Genomic DNA, 20299 nt, shown 5'->3' on the forward strand with positions numbered 1-20299 from the left:
TGGATACGTCGCGCACCCGTCGTACGGTCACGCGTGTGCCCGTGCAACCGGGGCACCCGTTGCACACCCGCGGGTGTGCAACGGGTGCGCGCGCGCGCGTGTCCCGGTCGCACGCGCACAGCCCCGCGGCCGTGGCGCGCCCAGCCCTTGCACGCCCGCACGCGGCTGCCGCCACGCCCCCCCCCCCCCCCCCCCTTCCCCTTTTTGCACACGCGGCACGTGCCCGCGCGTGCCCTGCCCATCGAGGCACGGCCCCGGCGGTGCCTCGGCGCTGCGCAAACCCGGGGGGGGGGGGGGGGAGGGCGGCACCGCGCATGCGCGCCCGGCCGCCCCCACCACGGTGGCAGCGCCGGCGGCGCGGGGCCCGCCCCCCCCCCCCCCCCCCCCCTTTAGCGACGGCGAGGCGAGCCAATGGCGGGCTGGCGCCGGGCGTTGATTGGCAGGCGCGGGGTAGGTGGGGGGGGGTGGTGGCGCGGCTCCGCCCCCTCCCGGCGCGGTCTCTTCACGGCGGCGGCGGCTCCATTTTCTCCCGCTTCCCGCAGCGCCCGGCTCGCCTCAGCCCCGGCCGGCGGAGAAAGAGGGAGAGAGACCCGAGAGACGCTTTTCCCCCCCCGCACCCCGTTCTTCCCTTCCCCTCCGCCGCCATGAATGAGGAATACGACGTGATCGTGCTGGGCACCGGCCTCACGGTGAGGAGGAGCCGCCGCCTGGGCCTCGGGCCTGCCGCGGGTCGGCCGCCGCCCTGCCCTGACACCCCCCCCCCCCCCTTCCCCGCCCCGGCCCGGCCCCCTCATCCCGGTGCTTAGGTCCTGCCTGCCTCCGGCCCCCCTCCCCGTCCCTCACACGGGTCCTGATCCCCGCTCCCCCTCGGGCGCCGGTGTCCTTTTGCCCATCTATCACCTTCCCCCCCCCCCCCGCCTCACACTCACACAGCGCCGGGTAGGGCCGCCTTGGGGGGGGGGTCAGCGCCCCCCCCCAAATCGCTTCGGGTACACGGGTCCCTCCTCTGGATGCTGGGGTCTGTTCCCCAATTTTTACCTGATTAGCACCCCCCCCCCCTCGGACCTTATGGTCCTTTTCTTCCTGTCACCTCATCATCGCAGCCCCCCCCAAGCCCGGCTGGGGTGCCTGGGTTCCTGCTTTCCCCTCTCCCAAGTATTACCCTGGGGTGCCTGGGTTCTGGTGTCCCGTCCCCCCCGCCCCCCCTCCACGGGACACCTGGGTCCTTTCCCCCCATCTCTCATCTAATTATCATAGCACCCCCCATCACTACACCCCCCCCCCCCCGCCATCCCCCGCTCGGTCACCTGCGTCCTTTTCTCCCCTCCCTAACTAGACCCCCGCGCTGAGTTCTGTTTTGGGTGGGTTTTTTTTGATTTTTTGTTGTTGTTGTTGTTGTTGTTTTTTTTTTTTATGATTATAATAGAGCCCCGTGTTTGGATGTCACCCCCCCACCGTCCGCCTGGGTCCCCCCCCAGCTCCCGGGAGGCCCCCGGTCCGCGGCGTTGTTGCCTGTGGGAGGCCCCAGGAAATGCAGTTGTTTAGCGGAGGGAGGGCGGGGGACGACGGACAATAAAACGCCAACGGGGATTTATTGCTTGCTTTTTATTTTTTTATTTTTTTTTAAATTATTTTATTTTTCCCTTCATCCCCAAAACCGGAGGTGGCTGCAGGTCCACGGAGCCGTGCCCTCCCCGGAGCCGAGCCTGGCTTAGGGTGGAGGCAGACCTGGTTATATCCATCCCCCCCCTCCGCCCCATCCCCGCTCCGCCTTTGCAGCCTTCGGCTCTCCATCCAGCCCTGACTGCAGCAGGAGGGGGATGGGGAGGCGGGCGAGCCCTGCACGCCTGTCAAATTTGTCTGATTCCCCCCCCCCCAAAAAAAAAAAAAATCCTTTCCTGCGTTGTTGCTTCATCTCGGTCATCCCTGAAGAAAGCTGACAGCTGATGGCACTTGGGGGTGCGGCGGAGGGAGGGGGATGAGCCATGGTGGGGCTTTGTCCTATTGTGGAGGATGCAGCCCGCGCTGCAGGCTGCTGAGCAGAAAAAAAAAAAAAAAAAAAAAAAAAGAAATGGCAGTGCTGCTGCCCGTCAGGTTTGCTGGTGGGGATTTCTTCTGGTTCCTGCCTTCCTTCGAACCAGGGAAATGGCTGGGGACACGGCTAGTTTGTCCGCTGTGGGTTTAGTAGGGGCTGAAGGGTGGATTGCAGGTTACAAACAAGAGGCATTGTTTGAAGAAGGGGAGAAGAAAATCCAATATGGTGGAGAGGAGGTTTTCCTCGCAGTTAAATAGCCTTTCCTGCTTTTGTTTCCTCCTGTTAATGGGGAGAGGTGGCTAGACAAAGAGATATCTTTGGGGTTGGCCGTGAGGGATTTCCCCCACTTCCCCTGTTGATGGTAATTGTAAATAGAAATATGTGCGCTTCCTACCGTGGCTTTGGTGCTGTGATTGACGGGGCTGCCACAGTGGTGAAGGCATCATGCCTGCTGACACAGGACTGGGGCACGGCTGCTTAAGGCAGATCTGGTTTATCATCCCCCTGTTTCGAGTAAGGGAATAATGGTAATAAAACCAGGATGTGGCACAAAGAAAATGTGCAAAGTGTGGGAGCGTCTTCCCAGCTGCTGCCCTAGGGTAAACCCAACTTTCCTGGTTGCTTTCATTCTTTTCTCTAAAAGCTCTTCCTTTGAGGTAGCAGGAGTGACTTACAAGGCAAAGGCTTCTTCCCTTTGATAGGGAAAGCTGCAGTCTGTCCTAAAACCTGTCTTTGGCTCACCAAAGCAGGGAAGCAGACTTTTGGGGAGGTGAAATATAATGAGCTTCTAGTGAAGGGGCCTCCAATAGATCTGAGCTCCATTAAAATGTTAATTTATGCTTTAGAGAGAGCTGTGGTATCAAGTTGGTAAGCACCATGCTTAATCTCAACCTGACAAATGCCAATGTAAATTTGACAAAAGGCCTCTTGTGAAATCACTTTTAAGACAAGCTAATGCTAATGATCAGCAGTTGAGTTAAAAGGAATAAATTATGGCCGTATTTTAAGGTGTGCTGACCAAACTCCAGAGCCTGAGAGCGTGCAGGAGCACTTATTTTCCTTCTGACGTGCAGGCTTTACCTCTGAAATACCAATTAGAACAGGATGGACTCCATCTCAACTTGAGCAGCTTGTGTGGAAAAGCAAGTGAATGGAAACCAGAGGTCCTGGTGCAGCCAGGATGTTCCGATGCTAAAATGCACAGTGTTGGCTCAACCGTTGTGGCTGGCGAATAGGGTCGGAGTGGAGCCTGGTTCAGGCTGGGCTACAGAACTCTCTGCAGTCAGATGAGGCATCAGACTGGAAGCTCGAAGGTTGCTTCCTGAGGAAAAGGAACTGGAAAACACGCTGCGTAAACACATTCAGTTGTTTCTTTCCTTTTCCCAAGAGCCTTGAACTGTCACGAAACTTCTGCTGATGTTTTCAACCACCCTTTCCTTAAAGCTGGTCCTTGCAGAAGTGGACTATACTATTGGAGTCCCATCAGGCTACTGTTGGAGCTCAGGGAGTTTGTGTGTCCTCTCTGAAAAAGCCTGACTTGCATCTCAAGTACCCATCTTGATGATGCCTGAACAAAATGAGATTAAATGGGTGTCCTGTTTGCTAGATACTCGAGTGCTCTGCCTCTTTGCCAGGCTACCTGTTGGGCTGCACCCATCTTATGTCTTGTCCCATGAGAGTTACCGGTTGACTCGTCCCAGCATCCATCACTAGAACTTGTATAAAGCCCAGAAAATAGCTGTAATCCAGACCATCTGGGAGAGGCAGCGAGCGGCTGTTGATCTAGAGGGTTTTTTCTTTCTCTTTCCAAAGTGAAAGTTCAGTTGTCGGTTTAAAGCGGAAAAATAAATGGTTGGAATCTTGGTAAAAGAGCCTCAAATACATCCGTTGCAGTGGCCGTTCTGGTTGGGTCTGCAGGGCCACCGCTATGTAAGTGCACAAGAGTGCATGCATAAATTCCACTTTTGATGGATCTGAAAGCGCAATATCAATATTTCAGGTGTTAATCTCTTTTTCAACCAGTAGTGAAGAGCTCAGACAGCTTTAGGACTGGGATTACTGGCACTCAAAATATTTCAGCTTTTCCCTTATGTCTGCTAATTGGAGACCCCATTGCAGTGCCAAGCTTGTAAAGATATGGCTTAGCAGTATGGGGAAAAATAATCCCAGCTCATTTTTAATCCAGATATGACGGCCTCAGACTTACACGAGGTATAATTAACTTCACAGTGCTCAGACTAGAGCAGCGTGTTCCTCCCGATCTCTCCGTGCATTGAGCGGTGGTGAAGAGTTAGGCTGTGTGTGCTAACTACAGGGCAGGTAGTCTGCAAAGCGCTGGTGGTGGTGGGTCTGGCTGCCCTAGGACGAGAGCCGGTATTTCTTCCAGCTCCTGTATCCTGGAGGTGCTGGTGGGAATGACTTCTCCAAGTTGCTCAAGTCTTAATAGCTTTAAGAACCTTGACTTAGGCTTGCTAGGTGCATTGTGCATTGCAGATTAGGCAGCATCTTTCTCCAGACCTACTGCACAAACTTGTTTTTAATCTGGTGCGGTAATCAGCAGGCTGGAGAACACCTAGTGTTTTTATTTTCAGACTTGTCTTTTCAGTTCACCTTAATTTACACCTCTCTGGCCTGGAAATGGCTCGGCACTCGCTCACCGGGACATTTGGGAGTGGGATGCTGTGCCCACTGACAGGCGCTTGTTATCTGCTTTCTGTGCTCCAGATGATGTGGGTTATTTGACACGAATGTTGGGCATAATTAAACTATCTTGTTTAGCCCCAGTAGATGAACACCATGTTCCTGCTGGGTTTTCACTCGTTGCAGGCACCAGTGTGCTGAACTAAGCTTCTTACCTGCCAGCTGCCTCACTGCATTAAAGCTATATAAATCCATCACAGAGATACACATTCACTTTCTATAGAAGCAGAGTAGCCAAACTCTTTGGTTCAAGATATATTTAATCATATAGGCACAGGCCTCATTGCTTATGGAGCCTAAATAAAGAACGTGAAAGTGACTGCGAGGACCAAGTGGAATGTCACTGTCCCTTGCGTCATCCCCTGGTAGCGGAGGGGATTGCTCAAGTGCAGTGAGTAATTGCTTTTACAGTTTGTATGGCTAAGCAGAGCTTTGAGTCTTGCTTGTTGGGACTCCAGTGTGGTAGACATAGCCAACATGTGCTAGAGGTGGAATGGGCGATACTAACGAGCTGTGTGTAACTTCTTGCTCACCATGGCCTGGCCCTGTCTTTCTAAGACGGAGCTCTTGCTGTGCCAGAACCCGCTCTCAAAAGTGAAGGGATTTTGCAAAACGTTTTGCGCAGAATCCGCCCCTCAGTGCTGTTAGATAGACTGAGTTTCCATCGGTCAGTCTGAGGCTTTCTGAACTGCCGCCCTACTTGGAGAAAATCCATGTAAACCTACTTGCTGCCCTCGATTCCTGAAGGCTTTTGTGTGCAGAACGTCTGTTCATGCAAGTGAGGGAAGAGCTGATGGTCTTAAGCAAGCATGGAAACACCAATACCTCTGCGTTACCCCTTAGTCTATTTTTTTTTTTTTTCATGGATTTGTATCAAATGTGCTGTCTCTACGTTTCTGAAGCGCGTTGCTCTCTGGTTCTGTGCTTTCCGGCCATTTGAAGCGGCCGAGCTGTGCTGCAGACAACATCGATGGCTGTAAGACTTGCTCAGTCATTCATTCGGCAACACAATGCGAGCTCTCAGGAGCCGGGAGCCCATCGTAACCTGAAGCTGTGGATTATAGTAGCACAGCGTGACTGTAATTTGCACGAAGATTGTGTTCGGCCCCGGCTGGTAACCTGGAGCTCTCCCCGCTGGGTCTTGGTGCCCTTTCTGCTGTCAACAGCTGCTCAGTTTTACCGCGATTGCACGGTGTTGATGTCTGTAAAATGGTCAGAAAGCCGCAGATTTGAACTCTGACGCTTCCTTTTTTTTTATTTGCAGTCTAAACTGTTTCCAGCCCTTCCCTTATCAGTACAGGCTGTTTGTTTTCCTCACTCCCTGACCCAAACGACATAATGACATATCAAGCGGTTCCTAGATGCAGACTAGCGCACCAGTGGATGGGTATAGGCAGCGGTCAGCCAGCGCAGCCGTCGAAAGAAATTGCTGAGCTGGGAGGATAAATCTATTGTGCATCTCGTGTGTTTTATGACCATGCCGTTGCCTCATCGGCTGTGAAAGGAAGCGATGGTGAAAGGCCTGCACGGGCTTTCAACGCTTCAGGGCTCTGCAGGAGCCTGGGTGATATAATGAATATGTTAAATGAGCCTTGGATAAAGTAGTATTGTGATACCTCCACCTCGATCCCCATATCGGTGCTTAATGGGTATGAAATAAGATTGAAAAGGTACTTAAGACCTCTTACATCTTCTGCTGATACCCAAATTCACTCGAGGGGGATGCTGGCAATTTGGGCAGGCAACCTGTTGAGAAGCGATGGGTGCGCTATTCTGACAAGATAGAGCAAGAAATGCTTTGAAGTTTCCTTAAATGGAGGAAGGAAATCAGCTGACATCTGGACCGAAGAATGTAGCTTCTGCAGCTTTTACTGTAACTTCATCCCTCCAATTGATATTTATTTTGTTTTGAAATCCTGGTTGGCTTCCTCGTGGCTCAGCTCCAGCATGGATGTTGTCAGTCCTTTACTACCATCTGGCAGAGCTGTGGAGCCAGCGTTTTGGAAGATGTTCCAGGGGGAATAAAACTGCAGGTTAGAGCAAAGAGTCAAACCAGAGCCCTTGTGTAGAGCTGTGTGAAATCTGGTTTAACTGAGAAAATCACGCTGGCTAGTGGTGATGCATTTGGTGTGATAGTCCCACGTTGCCTGTGGTAAATCATTCATGTTTTAACTGACACCATAAAAGCTACCTATACTTTCCCTTGTGTGGTTTCTCAGCCTTGTAAGGCTCATGGTGCTCTTGAGTAGTGTCTTAACACAGGGTTTGGTGCAGCTGTGTCTGCTGTAGGGGTCTCTGCTTGCTTCAGCCTGTCTGGAAAAAGTGGAGGGGCCTTGTAAGACATGAGGGATGTGAAGCCTGTGGAGGATGGTATGGCATAGGAAGGAGCAGCTGGTGGATCATGGAGAAGTTTCGTGGGAAGTACTGCGGCTAACTCTGTTCAGGATCCATGTGGCAACTGTGAATCCTCGTGGGTACTGTGTTTTAAATCACCCACGACTTCAGGGATTAAACTTGGGGCATCCCATTCTTGCCGTGCACCAGGCAGGCAGCTCTAGCTTTGCTCTTTGGGGCCCTGGCTGAATTACCATGGCATCCTGGTGGGTAACAGGCTGGCTAGCATTGCCTTGCTCTCCCAGCAGAGAAGATTTGCCCGTTGCCACCTGGAAGCGCAAGAACAGCAAGTCCTCATGCCAGCGATCCCTGGCACCTACAGATGTTGAGACACTTCAGAACAAAATAACCCCTCGTGCAAGCTGCCTTTACCGTGGGTTGGTCTTTGGCTGGTGAAGTTGAAGATGATTTTAAAAGCTTCCTTTACAACAAGGATTACCAGAGTTGGGATTTGCAAGTCATGCAAACAATGTACAGTGGGAGACTTTTTGCGTTATAACTGTGGTTTGGCTGAGTGCGCTAACCGATACCTGTATTGGCCAGTGTTGCCATAACTTAGTTTAAAATAAGCCTCCTACGTGCTGCAGCAGGGGGGAAGTGACACAGGAGGAGAGTCCTGAGCGCTCTGTGGGGCAAGATGCATGTGGAGTAAACATGAAGGATCTCACAGAGACACAGATAATCTGCCAGGAGGGCTGAGCTGCCGGTTTTCTTGAAGGAACGGCTCCTCCGCTCCTGGGCGAGCAGATGTGCAGCGGTGGCATCTCTCAGCAGCTGGATGTGGGGTTTTACAGGCTGAATGAAAGATAATGTGACATGCGGCCGGGACCTACAAATTAGATAATGCTGATGGTGAACGTGAACTCACTTGCAAATGTAATTCTGCCTTTGGAGAGAGTTGATGCAGAGCAAGAAAGATCAGTAAAACCTCCACAATAAGCAGTCCTAAACATGCAAGTATTCAAGGTTTTTTTTAGACTCTTTGGCTTGTGAATACCAGAGCTGGTGACCGGGTTAGTTGCAAAGTTGTGTTTTAACGGGGATTTAGCTGTGCAAGTCCTTAGCTGGCTCTGCAAACTACAACTTGTGTTCCTCTGCAGTTAGTCTCAGCCTCTTGCGTTCAGACATAGCAGCTGATCTGCTGCTCAAAGTAATCTCAGTGTTTTTAATCTCACTGGGTATGTAGCAAGGATATGGAAGTGTCTACTGAGTTGATAAAGCTCCCAAATGGCTTAATCTAGTCTTTATGCTACCTCTACCTTCTAAGAGTAGCTGTTGATTCTCTTGCATGTCCCAGTGTGGCAAATATCAGCAATGGAGGTTTTGTGGAGACTAACTGAAGTCCAGGTAAGATTTCCTGCTGTCGCCCATAAATGAGGGTGCTGCGTCTCTATGGACATCCTTAAATTGATAGCTGGTGGTTTAGGAGTATAGATTTTCCTAATCTGGTCCAAATGCATGAACTTTCCAGAAGCTTCCTCAGGAAAGGTCAGATTAGGTGGTGGTTGTGTAGTTAAAACCTCTTGGTTGGCCTGCCCAGAGCAGACAGCAAACCTAGCAAGGGGTTAATCTGTCTCAGATAGAAGTCTTTCAGCATGTAGGTCTTAATTGTGGAGTGAGGCAACTGGTGTGTTTGTTTTCAAAGGACTGTGCAGGTACGTTCCAATCTAGGCATGCAGCAGGCTGTCTGAACATGCTCTTTGAGAGAGCATCGTTAGGAAAAATGGCTCAAACGCAACTAACATGTCCCTTGCATCCTTTCGTTTCCTCTGTCCGTAGGAATGCATCCTCTCTGGGATCATGTCAGTGAATGGAAAGAAGGTCCTTCACATGGATCGTAACTCTTACTATGGAGGGGAAAGCGCATCTATTACACCCCTGGAGGATGTAAGTATGGAGGCTGACACCCGCCTATTGTGTCCTCCCCAGGCTCATAAAGGGGGCTTTATTTCGAGCTATCCTAGGGGTGGATTCGAAGTAATTACTCCTAAGGGTTTCCTTTGAGTAAGAATGTTTTATGGCACTTCCACACCAGATAATAGTGGGGGAGAAACCAGTGTGTATGTTTATACTTGGTAGATAGCACTTGTTTTCTGTAGTTCCCAGCCGAGATTCAAGCGTGCAGCACTTGAGCGATCATTCGGAGGTATAGCGCCCGACAGCTTGATGTTAAAACTCTTCGGCTAAATTGCTACTGCCACGCTTGCTGGCAAACATTGGCCTAAGAAATGCTGTGTGTTCTTTGTGCCCTGATGTTACACTTGGTCCTTGGTCTGTGAGCTAGATGGGTCACTTGGTCACTTCCAGCTAGATAGGCGCCATCTCATTTGGTTACTGCTTGCACCCTGTGATTGTGTACCCCTAAAGCTGTTAGGGTGGCTGATGAATCAGATGTGAGGAAATCATTGCTCTCCTTGCTGCTTAACTGGGTTAAATATTTATATTGGGGAATATGATTTCAGTATATGGAGGAGCCTGCCCTCTCCTGAAGTAGGCACTTTGATCAGATTGCCTTTAGCTATGTTAAGCGGTATTTTGGTTCAGCAGGTCATAAATTCCCAAGCTTTAAGCCTTGGAGGAAGAAAGACTGGATGAGCAGAATAACGCTGCCTGATTCTTACTGTAAGAATTTACTGGATGTGCATTGTGTATTGCATCAAAAATCAAACTGGAGCTAAAAAGCTGGCCAAAAGCTTGCTGTGAAGAGCTTATGTTCAGCTGGGGAGATGTGGGGGTGGAAAGTGTGTACATGTGTGGGAGAAATTATACCCATAGATATTTCCTCTGCTATAATAAGTTTTGTATTCTCTCCGAAGCTCTACAAAAGGTTTAATCTACCAGGAACTCCACCAGAATCTATGGGGCGAGGAAGAGACTGGAATGTGGACCTAATTCCAAAATTCCTTATGGCTAACGGTAAGCGATACAGAGCTCCCAAATCTGCCTCGTAAGCTTAGCCTGGGCTAGTGTTCAGTGCTGTAATCGAATAAACAGCCCTTCAGCCATCTCTCCATGAACTTGTTGAAGCATTAATCAAAGAGCTGTGGAAAGCTCTCTCGAGCTGATCTGCATGCCTTTATGCCAGAAGCACCACGGCTTCTGCTCCGTGACTAGTTTTGGCTGTGGGCATTTCAAACACAGGAGATGGCTCCAGCTTGGAGTGCGCAGCAGTGGCACATCTGGAAGGTTTGAACGTCCGTTTTCCAACATCCTCTCTTAATGTGTTTGCATTTCTAGACAAAGTTAATGCCATGAATTCGTGCGTTGTTATTCTTCCATGGCTTAGGAAGAAACGGTTGATTCCATGGCGACTGTCAATTCCTTTTGTTCCTATTTTATGGCTTGCAGACTCTGTTGTCCCTTACTGATGCTACAAATCCTCATTCTTTAATCTGTGTGTTCCAGTACTGGGACAGGTCTTCTAGACCAAATCCAGTATTGGTGAAGTGGTTATCAATGCAACCAAGTGCAGGGGCAACTCCCTTTGCCAAATACCAACCGCTTGCTACTGGAATCTCTTGTCCCTGAAGCACGAGGGGTTAGATGTATTGTGTAGGGCCAGTCTTGCTCGAGGCTAGTGCAGTGGAAGACTTGATAGATTCCAGTCAAGGTTACTCTTGGTTACTCTAGTCTCAGCTTACTTTCAGTTTGCACAGGCATTGTGGTGCACTTCTAAGGGACAGCATCCCTCTGGGGATGTGACAGTGGGTGGGGACAGGTAAGCGGGCATATGGTGACGCTAGCTGCTCGCAGGCCAGGGGCTAATTTGCAGTAAGTTGGCTGGACAACTAATATGCAGGCTGTGGTAGATCTTGAATAGCGAGGATGAGGAGCTGCTGCCATCCAAAGACATGACCTTGTTTGTCATGTTGAGTGTGAATGAACTACAGGGAGCAAAGAGCAGCAGTGTTCTGCAGCGGATTAACATGCTGCAGGATGGCTTTTACTCAGAGGACTGATGGAAACCACAGGACTGAAAAGGAAGCTGTTAATTGCCTGTAAGCGAGCCTTGAAACTGCCTCATAATGCACTAGTGAGTATCTGCCACACCCCGTATGTTCCACAAAGGTGTAAGGGCTGTGTGGGTTGAACGTGGTGCTGCTGTTGAAGGGTTTGCTGTGTTGGAAGAACTGTCTGTCTTGTGAGAAGCACTGTCCTCTTGGCTTCTGGCTACAGACCAGCTGGTTGACTTGTGCCAAACCTCCTTTCCAGGTCAGTTGGTAAAGATGCTGCTCTACACAGAAGTCACTCGCTACTTAGACTTCAAGGTGATTGAGGGGAGCTTCGTCTACAAGGGAGGAAAGATCTACAAAGTTCCTTCCACTGAGGCGGAAGCCTTGGCATCCAGTGAGTAGTTACATCTTGCTTTGTTTCCTCCTGAGGCTACCATCTCTAAACAAAGGCAAGACAGGTCTCTGCCGCCCACATTTCAGGATATTCTGTGCTCATGTAGGAAAGAAATCTTGACGCTTCTCACATCGTGCTGTGTGTAGACTCCACCTTGGTAACAAGCTGTGCTTAGCATAGGATTTTTCTGCATCTCATTTGACTTAAAACACCACTTGCAGTGTGAGTCTTGGGCTTCCTGAGCCTTGAGTTACTGTTTTCTTGGAGGTTTCAAATGGAGCCGGTCAAGCTGCCTGTTCTATGGCTCACCTGGTGAGAATTTGGCAGTATTTTACTTCCTTGAGAGGTTATGTTTGGGGCTTATGCTCCCAGCTCTGCCATAAATATTTTAATTTCGGGTCCTTATCGGATGGAATCGTGTGTGTGAAAAATGTTGCCAGGTTTGTCAGCAGGCAAATTGGAATGACTAATTCTGAGATGTGGCACCTAGCTCAAATCTTAATTGTTGTCTACTTAAATTTCACTCTTCAGATAAAACTACCGACCATTCGTAATTGTGTAGTGAAATACATTAGGAGGTATTAGAGGGCAATCCATTAGCTTCAGATGCAGGATGTATTTAGTAGCATCTCTGAAGAGTCTCGTGATAAAGTGACCCCTGCAAATAAGTATGTAGCTTGTCTGTACATTGGAGCCTTCCTCATGGCAGATATTCCTGTTTGCTGTGAAGTAATCGGTCGTTCCTTCAATTTGGCCATGTGCTGTCTCGTAAGTGGTCTCGTGCTTAAGAGACTCGTACTGGCAGAAGTAGGAGGTGCCTTTGGTGCCGTCTCTGCCTTCATGTTTCAGCAAGTCCAGTCTTGCTTCTCCAATTTGTAGAAAATTAAAACGCATAAATGGTGCCTTGTCCAATCTCACGTTTGAAGTTTTGATGCTCGCAGCGCTTGCTTGTTCCTTGGCGATGCTGCAGGAGAGCCCGGTGCTTGCTTTGTTGGAGCTTTCATCACCACACTTTGATGTTAAGTCTGGTAGATGCCAAGCACAGGTCCCTGCTTAGGGAAGCTCAGGTTGGGCTTTACACTGGGCCAAGTGGAAACTGCTCTCCAAGCTTTCCCCCAGCTGGGAGTAGTGTGTAGAATCTCGGCCTCCAGCCATGCCTTGAAAAAAGTTGGCCATGCCACCTCTTGAGGTCTGGTACACCAGGAGAGCTGTCAGTGCGGACTGGTCTGGCAGATGCAGATGTTTGTCTCCTGCTTGAACAGAGAGCCTTGGTTAGCCCTCAAGGGCAAACTCCAGGTTATGGAGTGATGTTTGAAATGCTCAGCAGTTCTTACCTGCTTCTTGATACTCTGTGGCAATGGAAAAGCCATTTAGTAGCGATGTGAGTTCTGACAAAACACCTTGTTTTTAGGCTTAATGGGCTTGTTCGAGAAACGCAGGTTCAGGAAATTCCTAGTGTACGTTGCCAACTTTGATGAGAACGACCCGCGAACTTTCGAAGGTGTTGATCCCAAGAAGACCACCATGCGTGACGTGTATAAGAAGTTTGACCTGGGGCAAGATGTTATAGACTTCACTGGCCATGCCCTCGCGCTCTACAGGACTGACGAGTAAGTGTGGGTTCAGTTGCTCCCCCAAATCAGCTGGGGTGCTGGGTGCTTACAGGGCAGGCTTTGTGATTTGAGGGTAGGATGTATTGCAAAGTGTCTCTGTCCCTGGGTGCTGCATGAATCTTAAAATACTGGGTCCTCTGCTGATGGGATATTTAAACTTTGTGGGTTCCTGGGGTTAATGAAACATCTCCTTCCTGAATGAAACCCCTTGTGACACTAAGTGCTTCTAAAAGGGAACTTCCAGGGAAATACTTGCCAGAAGCTGCTGGAGCGTGGGGAAGGAAACTTCACAGGAAGTAAATGTTTTGCTCTCTGAGTGTATTCTGCTGTAAGTCTTGGTTTGTGAAACATTGCAAATCATTTAACTGCCCTCTCCAGCTATCTAGATCAACCATGCCAAGAAACAATCAACAGGATTAAGCTCTACAGTGAGTCGCTGGCCAGATATGGTAAAAGCCCGTACCTTTATCCCCTCTATGGCCTTGGAGAGCTGCCCCAGGGATTTGCAAGGTGAGAACTTGGTTTTGGACTCCGGTGTTTTCTCAACCCTACTCTGGCACCTGGTGGGGGATCAGATGTGGGGAGTCAGTGGTCAGGCTTCCAGAACGTGACGCTGCTTAAAAATACTGCGGTCGTTAATGGTTCTCTCGCTGTCTTAATCAAGAAGCAATTCCTCCATGTGAGGTTGCTTCTTTCCGGGCTTGTTTACTGTGATTGCCGTTAGTGGTGATAGTTCTGGGTTTGCTCAGAGATGCTGTTTGCAGCATCTTATCTATCCAAGAAGTTGGATTTGCCTACGTGGTGTAGCCTGCAGCTCTTGCACTGCAGGACTGTCTAGGTTGCACCAAGCAGATTCTTTCTAGCTGGATGTAATTTTGCCTATAACTTGCTCAAAATACCAGCTGATGCCTTGCCGAAAGAACAGCAGACAGCATCTGCTGCGTAGATGTTTAAGCAGCGTATTTTGAAGCAGTTTGTCTAGTGTGCGGTTTGTCCAAGTGGAACAGAAACAAGGGGCTGGAAGGGCCGTTAAAAACCAAACGTGCACCTGTAGAACATGCTGAAGTGGCTTTACTCTTGCAGGCTAAGTGCTATATATGGAGGCACCTACATGTTGAACAAGCCCATTGAAGAGATTGTGATAGAAAATGGCAAAGTCGTTGGTGTGAAGTCTGAAGGGGAGGTATGGTACCTTCCAGTTCTTTCCTTACTGCCCACCCCTCATCTTGCCTCTCAAAATTGAAGCTGTTGTTCATCGATCTGAACAAATGCAGTGTGAAAACCCTCATCAGAGCCCTAGGACCAAAACTGCTTGGCCAGTGCTGGTTTTTCCCCTGTACCAACTTCCTTAAGACATGCTAATGTTTTCATGGTGAGGAGTGCAGTACAGTAGTCCTACTCCAGGAGTCGGAATGAAGTCTCTGTGGGCTGGCAAGGTTGTCTTCTGAATAAATCAGGCTGGCTAAACTGGAAAGGAGCTGCCTGCTTGTGTCTAACCTGGGTATGAAACCAGCCCTGCCCTTGACATTAAGTATTAGCCGCTGAGACAGCTGGCACGCAGCCTTTCTGCAGCTTCTTCTCAACCTGGCAATAGAAGGCTAGCGAGAGTGCTGCGAGCTGCTTAGAAGCTATAAATGTGCTCCCAACTGGAGCGGGAGCTTCGCAGGACAGTTCAGCGCTTGCTGGTAGGGTAATGTGTCCCCTCTGGGGAGGGGTGACGTGTCCTGGCTAGCAGTGGGGGTGATAATCCGTGCTATAGACTGACATGCCCAAGTGCAGGGGGCCTGGAGGCCTCAAATTGGTCAAATATTAAACTATTACTGTAAAAATGAGTTGTAATGCAAACTGGTCCATCCTTATCTGTTTGGTTCAGCCTTAGCTGTGGCAAGTTATAGTCCTAGGCTGGAAGGACTGGGCTCTGTAGGGGTTAAAGCATAGCTGCGCACTGAATGACAAGGGGAAGGTGTGATCATGCAGCTATACGTAGCCTTTTAAGAGTAATTCACTGAGATTTGGATTGCCCAAGTTGAAGCTTGCTGCTGGCAGCAAAATAAGAACCTGATGCAGGAACAGCCACCTCAAACCACTCTTGGTTTTCCTCAAAATCAGCTGGTTCCTCACCTGTGTCTGTCTGTGTACACACCTCCGTGTGGTGGTCACTCAAGGTCCATCTGTCTCTGCAGGTTGCTCGCTGCAAACAGCTCATCTGCGACCCCAGCTATGTCTCGGACCGCGTAACGAAGGTCGGCCAAGTGATTCGGGTAATCTGCATCTTGAGCCACCCGATCAAGAATACAAACGATGCCAACTCATGCCAGATCATCATTCCACAGAATCAGGTCAACCGAAAATCAGGTGCGTGGAGAGCGGGGACTGCGGGGGCGCGCGCGGGTCTCGTCGCTCTTGCATTTTGAGGCAGGGTGGTAGTTAAGTGGCCTCGCACCAAACACGTTCTCCGACGGCCCGGAGAGATGCGAATCAAACGGGAAATGCTCCTGTGGCAGACTTCATGTCCAGAAATCCCTCAGGCCCCAGTGAGGCCGTGCTTTGGTTTAGAGCAGCGGTGGGGGACGTGGGAGAAGCTGGGGTGCCTGTGGTCGGAAAGCCGTGTGAGGAACCCGCCGAAGGAAGTGCCCCAACCTGGGAGAAGTGGGTGAGGAGCACGGGGTTGCTCTGGGAGGGGGAGGCGAGGGCTGCGTGCAGCGGGGGGAAATGCTTCCTCACCCTTGAACAGAGGGGTGGGCTGGCTGCTGGGGACCCTGCTGGCTTTCAGGAGCCATCAAAGCCACAGGAAACTGAATTTTGGAGATCTCACAGGGCTGCTTGTGTCCAGGCCCCTCAGCCAGGAGACTGAGAGCACGTAGGACCACAGGGCAAGGATGGAACTCGTTCAGGTGTGGTCTTAAGAGGAGGTACAAAGTGTTGGGGAGCAGGAAAAGGTGTGCGAGCGTGCAAGCTAGAGGAAGCTTTTGGGACGAGGCAGGCCTGACCCGGGCTGTTGGCCTGCCTGGCGCGTACTGACATGTTGCCACAATGTGCTTCCCCAGATATCTACGTCTGCATGATCTCCTCTGCGCACAACGTGGCAGCGCAGGGGAAGTACATCGCTATTGCCAGCACTACTGTGGAAACCGCGGACCCAGAGAAGGAAATCAAGCCGGCCTTGGACCTCTTGGAGCCCATTGAGCAGAAGTAAGCCCTTGACGAGCCCCCCTCTCTCGCCTCTCTGCTGCGAGCGCTTGCGCCTGAGGCATGAAGGCAGCGGGGATCTGAAGGCTATTTGGCTGCGAAGAGGTGTTGAAACTCTGAATTTCCTCTGCACCTTGACTGCTTACACACCGGGCAGAGCGATGCCCCTTAATTCAGCTGTTCTTGCACCAATACTGATGCTCGGTGATGCTCTAAAACCATTCTGAAGCTCTTTTTTCTCCTTGCAGGTTCGTTAGCATCAGTGACCTGTTTGCACCGACCGACTTGGGAACCGAAAGCCAGGTTAGTAAGCGCTGAGCTCGTGTTTGATGGGGTGAGGAGAGAGGCTTGATGCTAAACGGCTGCTTCTCTTTCCAGATCTTCATTTCTCGCACCTATGACGCCACCACTCACTTTGAGACGACGTGCGATGACATCAAAGATATTTATAAGAGGATGATGGGATCAGAGTTTGACTTCGAAGAGATGAAACGCAAGAAAAATGATATCTATGGGGAGGAGGAGCAGCAGTAATGAGAATCTCTAATTAGGAGAAATTTAAATCGGCTAATATGAATATATAAGGAACTTAATGAACACTGTACGAAATTCAATATTGTAAGGCCTGCTTTTGTAATCCCATCTCTGAGAGATTGAAGAGTACTGCACTGGTAATGTTCCCCTTTTGGATATCATGTGTTAATTATTTCATTCTAGTAGGGCTGCTGTCCAGAATCTGGCAAATTACTGACTGATTTAATGACTAACCTCGTAAGCGAAAGGCAGACTGAACTTTATTTTTTTTCTTTTTGCAGACGTAGACGTTGGTGCAGATTTGAAATAACTCATTGACAGCTGTGTCTTACCTTGTATTTTTAATCATTTGTAAACATCCTTCACAATTATGTGCTTCTGGTGAGCTAGTCGATGTGACGGTTGTCACTCAAACCTGATTATCAAGGAAAATAGAAACTGAGCACTCCATTATTGTGGACAGCATCCCTAAAGTCTCTCCCATCAATCTAACTCTGTGGCAAGTTGTATTATGGACAAAGCCCACATCTATTGTAGCAGCAAATGTTGGCTTAGTTCTGGGCACAGAACTTAACCTCCACTTAAGCTTCTAAAACTGTTTACATCGGTTGGGACACAGCTGTGCCTAAGGCTCCTTTGTGTTTTAATCTTAATAAAATTGAGAGAACAAATTACAGAGCAGGCAAGATGTGGAAGTATTTTCTGTACCCTGGTGGCTTCTTGGATGGACCAAATGGCACTGCGGTATCGATATGACAGAGCCTGTGCTTCTCCTGTCTCCTGAAGGCTCCAAATGATTTCTGTACTGCGAAGTAAAGCCAAATTCTGGAAACCAGTCCTGTGCTCTGGTCTGATTCACTTCAGTTGTACGAGCAGCATCTCCTTTCTGAGATCCCTTGGATCTCTGCCTGCCAGGGTTGAAACGGGAGCGCTGCAGAGCATTTCCTGCTAGAAAACAGGCTCAGACTTCCTTGGTTTGGCTTCCTGGTCCCTGCTGCTCCAGCTGCTCTCAGGGCTGCTTTTGCCTGGGGAGAAGACGCCGCAGCACAAGGCCTGTCACTGTGTCTCAGGCTGCGGGTAGGCGCAAGCCTGCTTGCTCCCTGCAGCCACCCCTAGTGCCTGCATCCAGAAATAGCACTTGCTTGAAGCTGTAGTAAATAATTCTTGCTCTTAGGGCATTGAGATCTCTCCAAATAAGAGATGCTCCTCTTTGGAGTGAGCCTTATTGATCCCCCAGCTGGGATCTTGCAGCCTGAAGCAATCCTGCGGTTGGGCAGCAGGCGTACAGTGAGGAGCGGGGCTCGTCTTTATACGCGGCGATGCTAAGTGCCAGGAAAAATGAGAATGTACCTTGGAACAGCCTTCTCCTGCGCTTGGCCAGGTAGGGTCGCTGGTGAAAGGCTCATCTTTCCTTCCAGCCGCAGTGGTGCTGCTGCTGGTGATGAAGAGGAACTGGCTCCTTCACCACATCTCGATCACAAAGCCGTGCTGCGCTAAATGTGGCTGCGGCTGCCCCTTGCCTTCCTCCCTTCCTGGGTTTAGGGGCTTTCGGTACTTCCTCTCTCCCGGCAGCGGTTCCAGGAACCGCTTTTCCTTTTGAAGCCCCCAGTGCCTGTAGTGCCGGAGCAAGGCACATAGCGGTGGCAGGGGAAGTTCTCCCTTGCCTTGTGCTTCCTCTCTTGTTGCTATTGAGCACCAAAACAGCTCAAGTCGAGCCTTTTTGAAGGCAAGAGGGATCCTAACGCATGTGGAAAATGAGCTCCTTCCTCTAAACACTTCTGTTACCCCTCTCTGCTCTAACCTGATTATTCCTCTCACTCTTGTTAGCCCTCTCCTGCTGGGAAGGAGGCAGGGAGCGAGCCTGCAGCCCCGAGGCTCCATGGGCCCACCACCACCTTTAGAGCCAAGCAGTCTTGCTCACTCTTTCCTTCTGGCATGGGCTTCAAAGCTCTGGGGGTCATAATTCAGAACAAAGCTGATTTCTGAGCTACGTGTGAGCTGGGAAAGCTGCTGTCCTCCACACCTGCTGAGGGAAACCCCTTTCCAGAGGGCAGGGGGCTGTGAAACTTCATTTTTAGGTTTTTATTAATGAAACACTGTACAAAGTCATCCTGTACATAATGTTCTTGCATTCTTTTATTAAAAAAAAAAAAAAAAAGGACACCCTTGTCCTCCACAGCAATAGGTAGGGTATCTTACAAAGGTCTTTAATGGGGCATTTTCTTCCAGGCGCGTGTTTGTCTGAGCTACCATAAATAAGAGCTTTTTTGTCCCTGGGTCCTGTCGTCTGGCTATTTACAAGAAAGACTTCCACGTGCTGGAATGCACTCAAGTCCCAGCAGTTAAATGGTACCAAGAGGCAACAGGGGCGACTTGAAATGTAGTGTGGAGCAGACTGCCGCAGGCTCAGCGACACTCGGGCGGTGGTCCTGAACACCCATTTAAAATGGACACCCACCCCAGTGGCTAACGCAGGCGTCTTGTGTACAGTATGTACAGCAACAGCCATGTGGAAAATGCTTTTATTATTGTGGACTCGTATCGCCCCTAACTTTCAAGTAAAAGGCTTTTTTTTTTTATTATTTTATTTTCCTATTTCTTCCAATGTCAGCTGCACTAATAGCTTGAAAACACTCCAATAATTTAAAACTGTGTAATGTTAAAATAACCTCTGTCCTATATGCAACTTGATGGCAGGGAGTAAATCCCCAGGAGGATTCGCATTAGCCATCTTTAAATAATTTCTATATACAGAACTAGAACCAACCTTCCCCCACCACCTCTCTGCCCACAGCTCCTGTGTGCAGCACCCCAAACCCAAGGGGCGCAGGGGCTGTCCCGCAGAGGATGAGGATGCCCAAACCAGCCCCGCAGGGTCTGGGGAGAAGCCGTGGCCGCGGCTTCGCTTCGTCACCTGCAACACAGAGACGTGGCACAGGTTATTGCTCTGCTCCCCTCCGCGCTCCAGGCAGCGCCGACCTCTTGCAGAGCTTTCCCAGGACAAGTGCCGGCGCAATTCCCGGTGCCGGCTCTGCCGAGCATGGGCCGTCCCAGCTACGGCTTCGGGATTCAGCCCTGAGCATTGGCGGAGCCAGAGCAGATCCTGTAGCCGGCACCTGGGGAAGGTCCCTGATCTGCTGTGGGAGCAGCTGGACCCCACTTCCCTGCCTGCCACCCCGCAGACAAACCCGGAGCTGCTCCCGGCCTTTTGGGGGAGAAGCGGTCGATCCCAAGCTCCCCCCCTTACCAGTAGCTTCTTCTAAACGGGGCAGCCGCTTTCTGCACCGTCCCAAGGAAAGCGTTGACGTCGGCCACGAGGATTCCTTTGCTTTCGAGGACCTCCCTGCTAACGCTGGGCTTTTCTGCAAAGGAAGGAGCAGCACCGTAGTTCAAACAAGCAAGTGAGGTTGTTCTGAAAGCTGTAGAAAATATCCCCAAATCCCACTGCAGTTATTCTGTTTTGCAAATGCGAGCAGATTAACAGCGC

At 50.2% G+C, this 20299-nt stretch overlaps 2 protein-coding genes across 7 annotated transcripts in view; one reads left to right on the top strand and one right to left on the bottom strand.

Annotated features, from left to right (window-relative positions):
• Positions 1-475: 475 nt before the first annotated feature.
• Positions 476-17647, top strand: GDI2 (GDP dissociation inhibitor 2). The gene is made up of 11 exons (XM_075024584.1): positions 476-689; positions 8909-9016; positions 9946-10045; positions 11342-11476; positions 12888-13086; positions 13468-13599; positions 14173-14272; positions 15273-15444; positions 16137-16281; positions 16527-16581; positions 16657-17647. The coding sequence occupies exons 1-11, from the start codon at positions 645-647 to the stop codon at positions 16810-16812; spliced, it is 1347 nt and encodes a 448-aa protein (XP_074880685.1). The 5' UTR covers positions 476-644; the 3' UTR covers positions 16813-17647.
• Positions 17648-18935: 1288 nt separating this feature from the next.
• Positions 18936-20299, bottom strand: part of TASOR2 (transcription activation suppressor family member 2) — a 44742-nt gene continuing 43378 nt past the window's right edge. For 5 of the 6 annotated variants that reach the window (XM_075024581.1, XM_075024580.1, XM_075024577.1 and 2 more), the window contains 2 exons: positions 20060-20174; positions 18936-19726 (listed from right to left, as the gene is read on the bottom strand). In XM_075024581.1, the coding sequence (XP_074880682.1) occupies positions 19723-19726; positions 20060-20174 (119 nt within the window). In that variant the 3' untranslated portion in view covers positions 18936-19722. Of the gene's footprint in view, positions 19727-20055; positions 20175-20299 lie in introns of those variants that run through there. The other variant, XM_075024578.1, reaches the window with a different exon arrangement.

The sequence above is a fragment of the Buteo buteo genome, chromosome 4, assembly GCF_964188355.1.
Source record: "Buteo buteo chromosome 4, bButBut1.hap1.1, whole genome shotgun sequence".
Lineage (NCBI taxonomy): Eukaryota > Metazoa > Chordata > Aves > Accipitriformes > Accipitridae > Buteo > Buteo buteo.